The sequence below is a fragment of the Canis lupus genome, chromosome 32 (genome assembly GCF_003254725.2).
Source record: "Canis lupus dingo isolate Sandy chromosome 32, ASM325472v2, whole genome shotgun sequence".
Lineage (NCBI taxonomy): Eukaryota > Metazoa > Chordata > Mammalia > Carnivora > Canidae > Canis > Canis lupus.
Window position 1 is genome coordinate 26,929,110 of NC_064274.1, and position 14,912 is coordinate 26,944,021.

At 32.0% G+C, this 14,912-nt stretch overlaps 1 protein-coding gene and 1 long non-coding RNA gene across 10 annotated transcripts in view; one reads left to right on the forward strand and one right to left on the reverse strand.

The window, feature by feature from the left end:
- The window catches only part of LOC112671602 (uncharacterized), a 54,008-nt gene extending 48,825 nt beyond the window's left edge, over positions 1 to 5,183 (forward strand). For 2 of the 3 annotated variants that reach the window (XR_007407836.1, XR_003143721.3), the window contains 2 exons: positions 1,783 to 1,978; positions 4,790 to 5,183. This is a non-coding gene — a long non-coding RNA (uncharacterized LOC112671602). The remainder of the gene's footprint in view (positions 1 to 1,782; positions 1,979 to 4,789) is intronic. The other variant, XR_007407835.1, reaches the window with a different exon arrangement.
- Positions 1 to 14,912, reverse strand: part of TBCK (TBC1 domain containing kinase) — a 222,567-nt gene that overhangs the window by 50,663 nt on the left and 156,992 nt on the right. Inside the window, exon 24 of one of the 7 annotated variants that reach the window (XM_049105076.1) lies at positions 1,506 to 1,647. The exons of the other annotated variants lie outside the window; for them this stretch is intronic. Within the exon in view, the coding sequence (XP_048961033.1) occupies positions 1,624 to 1,647 (24 nt within the window). The 3' untranslated portion in view covers positions 1,506 to 1,623. Of the gene's footprint in view, positions 1 to 1,505; positions 1,648 to 14,912 lie in introns of those variants that run through there. 7 annotated transcript variants of the gene reach the window in all.

The window sequence follows — 14,912 nt, forward strand, 5'->3', positions numbered from 1 at the left end:
AGAGAGGAATAAATGATGGCTCTTAAGATTTGAATATGGGTGATTAGGGAAAAAAGGATGGTCACAGTGGCAAACAGCAAGTAAGGGGAAGAAAAATTCAGACTCGGATATGTGAAATTGAGGTTGCATAGGGTTTACTAAAGACAAAGTGATGAAAATGCAATTAGAGACAGATATTGGTATTTGAGAGAAGTGAGGCTAGAATTACATTTTTGGAATTATCAGCATAAAAATTAGTTTAAGTTATGAGAAAAGATAAATAATTTGAAGAGAAAGGAAAAAATGGTAGAAAAAAATTCCTAGTTATGGTAGGCACATCTATCCACTGCTGAGAAAATTAAATTATATAAACTATTAATAAGGCTTTTTCCACATGTCTACAATAAATAGACTGCTTGCTTTCTTAGAGCTAGATATTTTGAACTTTTGTATGAAGAAGGACAGATTTTTACAAATGGCATAGGCGACATTAACTATGATTCTCAAAGGAAGTTTAACAAAGAAAAATCATCTTCAAAAGCATGATCAATCTACAAAGATATTTTTATCTTAAATATTTAAGGCAATAAATTGTTTCTGGGGGCATTTTAGTGTTTTCATTTCTCCCTCATGTTTTTAGAGAGAAAAGGGAGAGGTTACTCTTTCTAAGATATAGAAATATAGCATCAGAAATTGAGTTTGAAATAAAACCATCACGCTCTGGAAGCTGCATGATACAGCTCTCACACTAGACAATATTTTTCTCCCTTAAATGCAAGAGGTAATGTATATGAACATGAAGCACAAAGAAGAGTGGATAGAATTTTTTTCAGTGATTAGGGATTTTATGCTAAAATTTTCCCAGATGTGCTCCTGAAAAACTGCATGTAAGCTAAATTTCTATAAAGAGAGTAATTCTCCCTTTTATATACAAGATCATTTTGGAGATATTTCATCTCTCTGGGCCACAGTTTTCTCATGTATCAAATAAAGGGGCAGGAGTAGATATCTTATGGTTCTTTTTAGCTCTAGAACTCCATGACCTTATTTCTGATAGATTTTTCAATTAGCAATAGGTCCCAAAACTTTTGCTTACTTCCTGGGACAAAAGTTAGACATCTGTAGGTAATACTTAATGACACCAGAGGAGTTTCTACTTAAAAAGATTCAGGAATGCTTCTAATTGTGAGGCTTAGTAAAGTGTTGCTCATAAAGCATGACTAGCTTATGCAAAGTTAGATCAGTGAGAACTTATTGTATTTCATAGACAGGTAGCTGGGAAATATTTTTTACTTCACATAGGTTGAAGTGGGGGCAGAAGAGATGGAAGTTACAATAACAGAAGAACTCTCATCTCAGTGATTTAGGGGACAAAACCAATATCAACATAGCAATGTGTGAGAGATGGTGGTGTTGATGCTGTTGTATATAAATTTCTAAAAGCTTCTGGAAATAATTTTTGAAATAAAACCAGAATCTGATAAATTTCCTAGTCTGAGGTAAACAAGATGAAAGTTAAACCTGAGCATGGCTCCTCTCAGCTGCACTCCTGAAACTGGAACTCACGACACCTTCCTTCCGGAATGTGATTGAGCTGCTATTCCACATAGGATGTTAAGGTCAGCTTTCAATGGCATCAGAGATTCAGGGAGTAGAGCCAGCTGGTGACTAAGAGGTCACAGTATTTTAGTTAGTCCAATAGGTATTTTCACCTCAAACTCTAATGTCAAGGTAGCCTTCATTGGAACTGGGTTGCTGATTTCATTACCCTTCTCTCTCACTCTTAACCTTTTCCTTATACAGTGAGGTGATTACACTGCTATTTTTGTTCAGTGTTCCTTGTGACTTGGGAAATTCCCCCATCATTCCCCTCACTATACAACGAATGCATGTCAAATAAATGACCCAAACACTCTCTGGCTGGAAGCCTCAGTAAATCTCTGTGGAGGAAAGTCTGGAGATCTGCCTCTCTCATCCTTATTGCCCTGCCAAGGACAAGGTAAATGAGCTCTCTAAAGTGCTTGTGGTATTAACAGTTATTACAATGATTAATATCTAGTGGAATGTTCAGCTAATATCATGCATCAGCCAACCATTTTTATCTTAATATAATTGAGATGTCCCAAGTGAAGGGAAATTCAGTTTCCCCTGTGAAGACAGAAGACTGTTAAAAGTTTTATGAGGAAGGGGATACTCAGTTGTCTCTAATCTCAAACCATTTATTTTAATATACTATAAACCATCCCAGACAATTCTTATGAGAATATAAAGAAATATTAATATTCATAATATGCTTACTGTATTGTATTTCAAACTTTTTTTCACACAAATGAAGAGATTTAATGAAATTAGAAAGTTTACATACATGTCACAACCAATCTAATGCCAGGGTCATGGAGATGTACTTTAGGTTTATAATACATAACACTGATTATGGAATATGAATTGATAAATCTGAACGGTTCCTTTTCATGTGAACTTTTTAAGAGCCCACTTTTTCATATTTCTGATAGAAAAGAAGAGTATTTTATGGATAAACTAATTTTTCAATTAATTTAAGATCTAACTAGAGTTCTAGATTCTGAAACATAAATTGGGCATAAATAAACAGAATTTTATAAGAAAGCCTAATAAATTATTTGATGTACAAAAAAACTGTATAAATATAACAAAAGTCTATTAAATGTAACAGCAAAAGTCTGTTAGATGTAACAGTTAGTTACAACTAAAATTACCAGCTTATCATAATGGAATAAATTAGTGCAATATTTATTCTAGATAGAGTCTATTTTAAAGTAGTAACTTAAAAAAAGTCTTCATAGCCTCCATTTGGCTTAATATAACATGACATGCAGTTAAAAAGTTACATAAGAAGTGGTGCCTGGGTGGCTTAGTGGGTTAAGCATCTGACTTTTGATTTCGGCTCAGGTCATGATCTCCAGGTCATCAGATTGAGCCCTGCTGGACGTGAGCCTGCTTAAGATTCTTTCTCCCTCTCTTTCTGCTCCTCCTTCCCTCTAAAAAAAATAGTTCTCTAAGAAAAGGAAAAATATTTGATAAAGGAGTTACAAGCAGTATTTCTTGGGGTGAAGTAAATCTTCAAAAAAACTGTAATGACTATCAACATACAGATATAATTCAACAATTGTACACCCTATTACATTAAAAAAATTCTTTGGCACTTCTGGCCACAGTGACAGACATTTGGATGTGTTCAAAAGTATATATTTATAGAAAAATAGTTATTCTATTACAAAACCAAATGAAGTTAATTATTAAAACACATGAGGTTACTTTAATTGAAGTGATAATAATGGTAAGAAAAAAAAATAATGGTAAGAATACCATATAGAATCAAGAATTAACCAACAAATGACAAGTGGATATACAAATACACAAGTTGGTACTAACCTCTCAGGAAAGGTAATTTAAAATTACTTATGATTGCATACTACTAGAAATAATTTTCTCCTTTCCAGTTAAACAAGATACAAATAATCTCTTGGTATCTTAAATTTAACTGAAATTTATGTTTTAGCTTTGGTTGGTAAGTTTTCAGTAACATGTCATTGCTCTTCAAATCCAGTCAATTTCTTTTTTTCAACTCCGTCTCAAAATCATAGGATTTCCCATTCCGTGACATCTTATAGTATTTATATTCAATGATGAGCAAGGACTTTCAAATATCTCTGGCTTAAACTAAAGGTTTGATGGTTTCTGATAAGACTGATACTCTCTACGTAAACAGAAATTAGGACTGACCCTAGATTTAGAAGGGGCTCCAAAGGAAACAGGTCACATAATTGGTATGGCAAAGGTGGGATTCAAAAATTTGATGCTGTATTCTTAATCACTATGCCAAATAGTTTATAAAATCTTTCTATTGGTATAAAAAAACCTAGCTAGAAAATATGATAAAATAATAAAATATCCCAATTATAATAGCAACAGAAAGGTTAACATAGAAATAATCCTATCAAAAAATATGCAGGAAACTTTAAAATGCCACAAAGGAACTTAGAAAGAAGACAGGAAGATTCACTTTGCTTTTGCAAAATATAAAACACAGTATCATATGCCAGTTTTTCCTACTTAGTTGTAAATTTAATTCAATGGCAATACAAATACCAAATGATTTTTCTTTCCCTAGGGGAGGGGAAAAAAAGCCAATTTTACTATTCATGCAGAAACAATGGCAAATGTGTGATATAATTATAATTTTAATAACCTCTTGCTACTGGAAAATAATCTGAATGAGATGAATATAACTGAAAAAAGGATTCAGAAATAGGTATAAATTCATGTAAGAATTCAGTGCTTTTAGAGAATAATAAGAAGAATAAGGGCTTTTAGAATCAATGGAAACTAGTTTATTCAAGTAAACGAACATGTTGTTAACCTTAGACTAATTCAAATATCTATTTGAGAAGTATAAAAGTATAAAATCTATTAAGTCAATCTTTCAGGACCCTACTTATCTACTCTTTGCTAAGTATTTACGTAATTTCTGTAGGATTTTTGAACAATAATCATAATTCAGATAGATGTATTCTGGAATAATACCAGCTTAACAAGGGTTTCTAGTTGCTCATTTTGGCTTTGCGGGGAGGGGGAATGAAGAAAGAAATAACCTTTAGCAATGATTCTCTAGCAGATGTGAGAACGCTGCAGATAAAAGCTGCCTTTTCTTTTGCATTATGCATCTTTGTTAAATTCTGTGTTAGCATCTGTATAAATCAGGTTAACAAACTGAATTTTTAGTAGATTGATTTCTAATATGGCTTGTTTATTTATTTTGCATATTTTATAGGATATCCTGGAAGAAAGGCTGGAAAAAAACAAGGACATTGATACTTTGGCATTGTGAAAATGATTAGACTCACTGAATCCTGTATATAATAATGGGGTCTGTTGTTGCTAGCCTTTCGACAGAATTGTGCCAGAATCCATTTCTCTTTAAATGCCATGGAATGTCACTGATACATGAAATGACATCCCTGAACTTTGAGGTTGCATAAGGAAGACCTCAGTGCAAGACCCCAGATATTCATTAGCAAGTTGGAATTGTGGTATCTGTGCCCATCACTCTTCATGGAGAAAATATATTCTATAGACTTACTGGTGGAAAAACATTGCTACAAGAGCTGTCTCAAATCAATACTGAATTAAATCTGGTTGCAAAGGAATAAATACTGTCACCAGCATACTTTCCGAGCAACTGCAATGTGGATATGTTAATGCTGCATCAAAGCATCGTTCTGATGTCTGTAGGGAAGTGTGCCATTGTTTCAGATCCAATCAGGTGCAAGCATGGGCCAATCTTAAGTAGAATACTCTATATCATGACAATTGTTATTTTCATGAAAGGTGACAATAATTCATATTTACTTTCGTGCTTCCCATCAAGAAATCCACCCCAATACTCTCCTATTCAAAACTTCTAGATATCTCTTGTCCTTCTCAAGAACACTACCCTGCCCACTGGCTCTCCAATCTTCTTTAATATAGTACACTCTAGAAATCTCTTAGTGCTCCTTCAGTCATTATGTGATTTTTTTATCTGGCTATGGAAATTTTTTCTGTTCTTGTTTCACTTGCTTTGTTTACAGGGCACTGCTCTATTCAGAACTGGCTTGTGCGTACTGAGATCTCCATATTCAGAGAAGTAGAATTTATTAATTTGATGATTTAGGATGAGGAAACCCATGGATTTCTATATTCAGAGGAAACAAATATCTTTAATATGTAACTATGAATTTTGACTTCCTAGGATAACTTTACAGAAAAAGGATAATAGTAAATGTTTAAGAATAGAGTGACAAGATAAATAACATGTAAATGTTTCAAGCTTCAGAGAACAGTGAAATTAGATTTTTTTTTTTTAACTGAGAAAAATATGAAGGGTTACCAAGAAAAAAACAATGATAATAATGCATCACTAATTTAGTTTCTTGACCTGGAAATAAAGAATTATCCTTGAGTCATTTTGTGACATCTATTTATTGATTCTGTTTCATTCCACAAAGGATTTGACAATTTGGTTCAGTTTACCCTTCCAAACAATCTAATAACATGTTTTTATCCCTACCTGATATATTATTGTCATCTGCCAAAATAGTTTTCTGGTTTGCTGAATTAAATTACACCCCAAATTTGTAACTGATATACTGTGGGAAAGAAAGTTTCTATAAAATGATAATAATCTTGTTAACTCTGAACTTTAGCTTGTCTTAAATATACTTGAGACTGGAAAACTAACAACATGTTTGTAATGGGGGCAAGGCTGGGGCACTGCTGATATTCTTTCCCTTCATCTGAACTGATGTGTTCTCAGCCACCTTTCTGCATGCACCCTCAATCAGTAAACTATTTTGAAAAGATGCAATAAACACTACTAGGAAATAAGGACTGTGAAAACTTCTCTGTAACTGCAAATCCCTTAGTAAATTAAACTATCAAGTGCTCGGGCTGTACTAGATGCTCAATAAATGTTTGCTGAATGAATAAAAGTTAATCAGAAGTCTCTTAAAATGAAAAAGAAAATAGAAGAGTAAAATAAAAGTTTTTAAAAAAATCTTTACATTTGATCTTGATTTTTATCCCCTCCAACCTTTCTCTTGCTTCTTTACATTTCTTTTGTTGAAGAAAAACTGTTCATATTTTTCAGTTTTTAGGGGGGGGATATTTTGTCATTTTCAATTCCTGATGCTGTCCATGTTATAGGACAACCATTTCTGTGTTTATGCTCATACGTGAGCATGTCTTGATACCCTGTAATTATTACTTCAAACATGACACACTTTCTGAGTTGATTTAATAGGGTTTCCTTTTACTGACCTCAAGAAAGAAAATACCAGAAAGTATTAGGGAACATAAGTTTTTTGAGTCCTGGATGAATTTCTATTTTTTTCCCACACGAATGGCCTTTGAAATTCCACTGTTGTAGGTCAGTACCTCTGATTAGGAACTTCTTTCAAAAGCAGGACAAGAAGGGGGGGAGGAGTCAGAGAGATTTTGAAAGCAGTCAAGACAAAAAAAAAGAGGCTCAGAGAGTCAGTAGGCTGAGATTGCTGAGTAGTGAAAACATCACCTGATGGTTGTGAAAACAATAGTGAAAACATCACCTTAGTGAAAACAGTAGTGAAAACATCACCTAATGGTTGTAGTTCATGAAAGGTAACTTGCCAAAAGAGGTTAGACATAAATAACTAGAACACAAGTAGATTAGTATAAAAAATATACAAAGGATCAATACAAAAAATAACACCATCACCATAAATATGAATGTCTTATCATTGAAGTTTTTTCCCAGTTTGAATGAATATTTCTGTTTACCTGCAAAGTCATGAGAAAATATTATGCACATATCATGTTAAGAATCACCCAAAGGCCTTAGTAAAAACATAGATTCCAGGAGCCAACTTTTGGAGAATTGATTTAGTAGAAATAAGATGTTTGTGAAGTCTCAAATACATATTTTCAATAAGTATTATAGAAGATTTTGGAGACCATTCTTCAGATATCTTGTCTTACAGGAAAGAGAGTAAGACACTGGTTAATTTGAATTAATCTTTTGTTAATTCATTCAAAAATACTGATTACTATTTATTGATATGCCGAGTATAATAGGCATTGAAGATACAGTGGAAAATAAGAGATAAGCATATAATACATAAATATGTAATTATAAGTACAATGCATTCTATGGAGGAAAATTAGGTAGCATGTCTGATGAATAAGGAGCTGTGACTAAGCAATAGAGAGCTTTGTTCAGCTGAGAGCTAACTGGTATAACCTTAGTTTTGGTAATTAATTCAACTAAATACACATGTGTTGAGAACACACTATTTCTCAGGCACTGAATTAGGCCCAGGGAGTCCAGAGATAAAATGATTCTTTCCTTAAGGTAGAAGTATGTGTGAGGTATTCCTAAAACTGGGAGAAATCTAAAGCATAGAAAAATATGAGGGAAAGACACCTACGGAAGAACTTAGTAAGTAAGGTAGGCAAGGGAAAGATCATGCAGGGCCTCATAGATAATGTTAAGAAATTTGAATTTTATCATAATAATAATGAGACGAGTCTTGATAAGAATTTTGGTTATAAAAGATTACTAATAATATATGTTGGTTAATTGAATTTAAATAAAAATAAATTTTTGAAAAGTAAAAAAATAAAAAAAAAGAATGTAAAACAGCCAACATACAAGACGATCTGGAAGAGGAAGAAAATAGTTGAAGGACTTATATTGCCATATAGTAGTATTCAACACAAAGTTTCAATTTATCAAGGCAGTGTGATTTTGATGTAAGGACAGAAAATAATTTGAACATTTATGATAAATGTTTATATTAGATTCTGACTTCCTGAACAAAATATAAACTATTTTTATTGTACCTCCCTACCCCCCAAAAAAAGATTATGTTGAATGTGGGCCAGAATCCAATATGGCTAGAATCTTTCAAAAGGGAAATGAAAAATGTGGATACACTGACAGACATTCAGAGGGAAGCTGATGAGGGAGAAGATGGCTATGTGGCTGGAATGATGCATTTACAAGCCAAGGAACATCAAGGCTTATTGGCAGATACCAGAAGCTAGAAGAGGCAAAGAAGGATTCACCTGTTTATCCATCAGAGAGTACATGGCTCTACCAACATCTCAATTTTGGATATTTAGCCTCCAGAAGTGTGAGATGATGAACTGCTGTTGCTTTGAGTAAAAGAAATTTAAAAAAAAAGTAACAAGATTTTGCTGGTTGAAGTCTGAAGAATAGAGAGGAACATGAATGGATGCAGCAGGAAGTTATTGTTAGGAAAACAGGTAAGAGATGATGGCAAGCTTGTCTAAAAAATAATTTGTGACTTTTGTTAGGGGGATGGAGAAAGTAGAGCACAAAGTGAAGTGAGCGTAAGAATGATAGGTGTTGGGGTGCCTGGGTTGCTCGGTTGGTTAAGCATCTGCCTTCAGCTCAGATCATGATCCTGGGGTCCTGGGATTGAGTCCCTCATTAGTGGGTTCCCTCCTCAGTGGGGAGCCTGTTTCTCCCTCTGGCCCTTCCCCTCCCACACCCAAGCTTTCTCTTTCAAATAAATGAAATAAAAAAAAGAATAAGATAGATATGATAGAGAATAAGATACATACGCTCCTTGTGTGTGTGTGTACATAATGGAGTAATTTAGTCATGTAAATTTAAAAAAACTATTATAGAATGTGATATTCTCTATCTTTAGATCTACATGCCTGGAATTGAGACAAAATGTAATAATCTTGCAATCATTTATTCCTTTTTTAAGGATGCGAGGATATTTATCACCAAGAATTTAAGAATTTGCCTGGGAATTTTAATTCAGCTCTCAGGTATAAATAGCTAATTGAATAATAACGAAATAATCTGGTAAACTCCTGATTATGGTGAATGGATTAAAATATAATGACAGACTTTTATAAATGATAAAAAGATTAATTATATGTAAAGAAAATAATCAGCTATACTACTAAATACTGAGGAATAACAGCATAGATTTCAAAAATAGTAAACCTTTATCCATTAAACTTCACTTTCTTTAATATAATGATATGGCTTTTGCAGGTAATTTTAACCCAAACAGTTTTTGATGAAGTGTCAGATTCTGACCAATATTGTTCACTTCCTTAACTTCAGAAACAAGTTCTCATCAGCTCCGTCCAACTTGGAGGAGTTCACTCTTTGACTAACAGAAATAAAAACCTGACTTAGTTTAGAGAGAGATCAAAGAAATTCTCTGATGATTAGCTCTGCTTAGGAATGACTGTTCATATCAAGATTTTGTTTCAACATTAGCAGACTTCAGAAATCTTGCTAGTGGAATTGTTGTCCTCTCAACTAAGGCATTTCTTGCCAAAGACTAAGAGCTTCCACTAACACCATTCTTCTCAGAATAAGGGGTCAAAATTACTTAAAATACAGACCCAATAAAGTCAGCTGAAGTTCAGAGTACAAGGATATGTCTCCTTGGCTCTGCCCTTTCTTTTGATCTTCACTCCTCTTCAGCAACTTATAGAGCTTCATTTTATTAATATGAAGTTATATGTTTTTCCCTATGATATTTATGACAGAGTAGAACATATTTTTGAAATGGCAAAACTCATCATTAAATAAGTGTAATAAAAATTAAATACAACTTGCATACATAATATGATGATATAACCAACAAGGAGAAAGGATTTCTGATAGGCTTAGACTATAGAATTCAAGAAAGGTACATTCAAAGCAAAAGATGGCTAGATGCAGATTAGAATAACTACATTAAATTATTAAAGATATAATTTCAGGTCTGTGTATTTAAGAACTCCTTTATTTTATTGTGTATAATTACAACTACCCTGCTTCTTCAATCTCTTAAGAACTTAATATCCATAAAGTTATAAGGTGTGTATTATAGTAAAATCTTGGCCTATATACTTAATATACCAGAACATTAACAGTAGAACTCCACATATTGCAAATTCTCTTGTTAGCAGAGGAAATGTGACCTATTCCAGTGAATGGGCTCTTTACCAAAGTTCAGTATGCATTAGAAAGAATAAGTAAAACAAAATTAGATAAATATGCAATATTATTTTTATTTTCCATACACCTTTTATTGGGAGAGTATTGAGATTGTTCATGATAATGAAAAATGAATTTTTGATGTCATTTACTTACATAAACCCTATATTTCAAAGGCTCATTTAAATGAGTTGATAAGGACAATCACGAAATATCTATTATGTGTAAGGCATTATGTGTTAAGACAAATGTCCACTTTAGCTGTATCCCATATGTTCTGATATATGGGGTTCTCATATTATTTTCTAGATACTCTAGAATTTTCATTTGGAATTTCTTCCTTATCTGAAGAATTAAGAAGTTGTTTAATTTTTTTTAGTTAGTTTTTAATTTCTAAGTAGTAAGAAGTTATTTAGTTATTTTTATTACTTTCCAATTTGACTAAATAATGATCTGAGGAATGTCATCTGAATTATTTCCACTTCATAAAATATACTGAAATTTACCTGTGGCCTAAAACTGTCATCTTTTTTTTTTTTTTTTTTCTTTTGGTGAAAGTATCATGATCACTTAAATAGATTTATTTCTGAGTACAGATGTATAACAATATCTTAAAAATAACATCTGTCCAGTAAGTAAGTACTATACAGATAACAATAAGAATGTCTTTTCATTACATGTAGGTGGTAGTAATATGAAGACATAGAAGAACTGAACTTGGGTATATTTTGTAAAAGCTGCTAACTTATTCTATGATATTTTGAATCTCAAAGAGATGATGGAAGACAGTAGCAAAAATACAATGTAGTAGCTTTCACTGTGGTGATGCTATGTACTTTCAAAAATAATCTACATCTAACAAAAAAGTGTATGTAACCAGAGAACAACAAATTTAATGATAAAAGCACATAGTCACTCACATTCACAATAGTTCCATTGGATTCAAGAGATCTAATGTCTCTGATATACTTTTTCTTTAATATGTCTATAAATTTCTTGAGGAGCTGAAAATTGCACATGCAATCCTATTGCTTTTTAAAGCTAATACTGAGATTGAATCAGCAGCAGTTTTTTTTTCTTTTTTAAATATATTCATCAACAATTCAATAGTGATAATGAGGCATGGCCAAATATCTCAACTGAACAATTCTAAGAATTTCCTACCTTCCCCAAATCTTATAGTCAAAGCACTAAGTTATAATGCCCATTTCCCTTCCAATTATTCCACTTAATGCTTAAACATTTATTTGAAAAAAATATATATATACACACACACACAAAGCAGAGCCTTGGCAAAGAATTCATCTCAGAATAAGAAAAAGAAAAAAAAAAAAAAACCACTCAGCTTGGCTCAACCATGCTTCACTCTCCCTTGGGTGTACATTTTCGAGCATGGACATACTGAAAATAGAGGCCAAAGAACAACTAAAAAATGAAATTTTAAAAAGTAAATTGGGGAAAGGATAGGAAGGATAGGAAGGAAAGGTAAGGTTGGTAAAGGATATTCATAATTATATAAATTACTTATATACCCCAAAGAAACTTTGGTGGTGAGAGACAGAAGTTTTGTTACAAATTGAAAATCACTATACATATATTGTACCTCTACTAAAAGAGAAAATAAATGTTGAGATCAATTGTCATAGCTTGCACCACAAAATTTCCCCCAATATGGAAAATTATTAATTTAATCATGAGTATTTATTTTCCCAACCTTAAATGTTCTCTTGAGTGTGTGATTTTTCATTCCTCTCCCCATCCTAATTCCCTATAGCTTAAACTAATTTTCAAAATAACGTCACTAATCTATTATCAACCGACTAGTTCATTTATCTCTTATAAGTAGGAATTTCAAAATATATTCAGTTTCAATAAATCCATTTCATTCTATTTGTCAGTTACATACCTTTATATATACATTTATACAAATATATATTGCATATATATTTATATATTTGTATTTATATATTTACACATTTATATTTATATATATTTGTATAAAGGCAAATAAGGTAAGATATATATAAAGGTGTACATATAAATATATGTACACACATATAAATATACGTATTTTTACACATAAATCTGTCTACCTATATTTTTTTTAAATTAATAACCTGTGGTCAGAATTGTGAAGCAATCTTAGCTATTTAAGGAAAAGTTGATGGGAAAGACATTGGCACTAGATGAAATAATTCTTTTGGCAATTCTTTAGTAGTTTCCAGATCAAAATAGTATTAAAACTAAGAAGTAAAGGTCAAAGTGAAATCTTAAACTGAAATTACTGAGGTAAAACTGCCAGAAAGATTCCTTTTTTGGAGAGCCAGCCTCCCTCTCTCCCCTTAGTATCTGTAGTGATTTCTAAATGTAAAGTTATAGAAATAAAGCTAGCATAGCTGAGTGGAAATGGAATATCAGAGCATCTTTTGTACACATTATTTAGATAAAAAAGATGGTCATAAAATTCTTGGGTAGTTTTCAAAGTTGAAACATTTAATCTCTAATTAGTAAATATGTAATAATAATTGTTACTGTTTTTGAGTGCTTATTACATATTAGACACTGAACTATTTTACGTATATCACTCCTAAAATAATTTTGCAAGGTGGGAATTATTATAATTATGTTCACTTTTTCAGACAGGAAACTGGATTATAAGATTTTAAGATTATAAAACCAAAGGACCAGGGTGAAATTTAAAACCAAGTCCATCTAACAGCCAAGCTCATGCTTTTTCTACTACAATGGGTCTACTTCAGGGAATAAATATGATAGATGCATGTATAAATTAATGTTAATTAGAATTTTCCTCTCATAGTTATTTTCAAGCTTCCATTCTACTAGTCAGAGTGCAGTTTATGTTTCAGTTTTAAAAAGCTATTTTTTACCTGTTTAGAATTTGACATAGTTATATAGCATAAAATCTGAATTATGATTATCCTTAATTTAATGAATATGCTTTTATAGACATGCATACATTATCTTTTTGTATCTACTTTCTATTACATTAAACATCTGAACAAGAACACTTCAAATAAGCAGAAGGAAAGAAAAGGGTGACAAAATTTCAGATAAAATGTAGAAAAAAATTAAAAATATTTTGAAAAAAGAATTATATAAATATAAAAATCCAACAAAATAGACACTTTAAAAAATAATTCTGATAAGTTTGGCATTTAAATGGATAATTTTAAGAAACCCATAAGGTAACATAAATTGACTCAAGAAGAAGGAATAATCAAGTATCTCCCTATTTAAAAGACAATAGGCTCAGATGGTTTTAGAGACAGGTTTTACTCAATCTATATGAAACAGATAATTCCTCTTATACAAACTGGACAGTAGAAAAAGGGAAAAAGAAATATTGTCTTTTTTAAAAAAGATTTTATTTATTTATTCGAGAGACAGTGTGTGTGAGCACACAAGTGGGGGGAGATGCAGAGAGAGAGGGAGAACTAGTACCCTGGGATCATGACCTGAGCCAAAAGCAGATGCTTAAGTGATTGAACCACCCAAGTGCCACAGAGAAATATAATCTTAAGAGTAAAGACTGACAAGGACAGACAAAAAAATTTTAAATTTATTTCACATATGAATATAGATGTAGAAATTCACTATAAGGAAATACTAGCAAATAAAATATAGTCAGTATTTCTTTTTTTGTAGTGACCTAGTAGAGTCTATCTCAGGAATGCAAAGACCATTTAATATCAGAAATTTTAATAAATAATGTTACACATTATTTTTTTAAAAAAAGATTTTATTTATTTATTCATGATAGATACAGAGAAAAAGACAGAGACAGGCAGAAGGAGAAGCAGGCTCCCAGTGGGGAGCCTGATGAAAGACTCAATTCCATGGCTTCTGGATCACGACCTGAGCCAAAGGCAGCTGCTCAACCACTGAGTCACCTAGGTGCCCCACACATTGTTGTATTAAAGGAGAAAAATGGGTGATCCTAATCAATCCTTACCAGTTGAATAGCATTTGATAAAATTCAACACTCATGATAATCACTCTACTAAGAGAAAAAGGGAAAAATTTCTGTATAAAATAAATCCACCACCCAAATAGAGTATTTATCAAAAACATCAAACTTAGTGGTGAAATTATAAGAATTTTCATTAAATTTAGGTAAAAGCAAATCTATCCACTCTCATCACTTCTAGTTTACTTTATACCAGAGGTCTTCTCCAATGCAATAAGACAAAAACCCCAAAAACGTAATCATAAAAATAGTACCTAGAAAGATATTATATATATATATATTTATATGATTTAATTAGCTTTGTAAATATCCAAGAGAATCCACAATCTACTAGATTTAAAAAGAAAATCACTTTCCAAGATCTATAAAGAACTTATTAAACTCAACACCAAAGAAACAAACAATCCAATCATG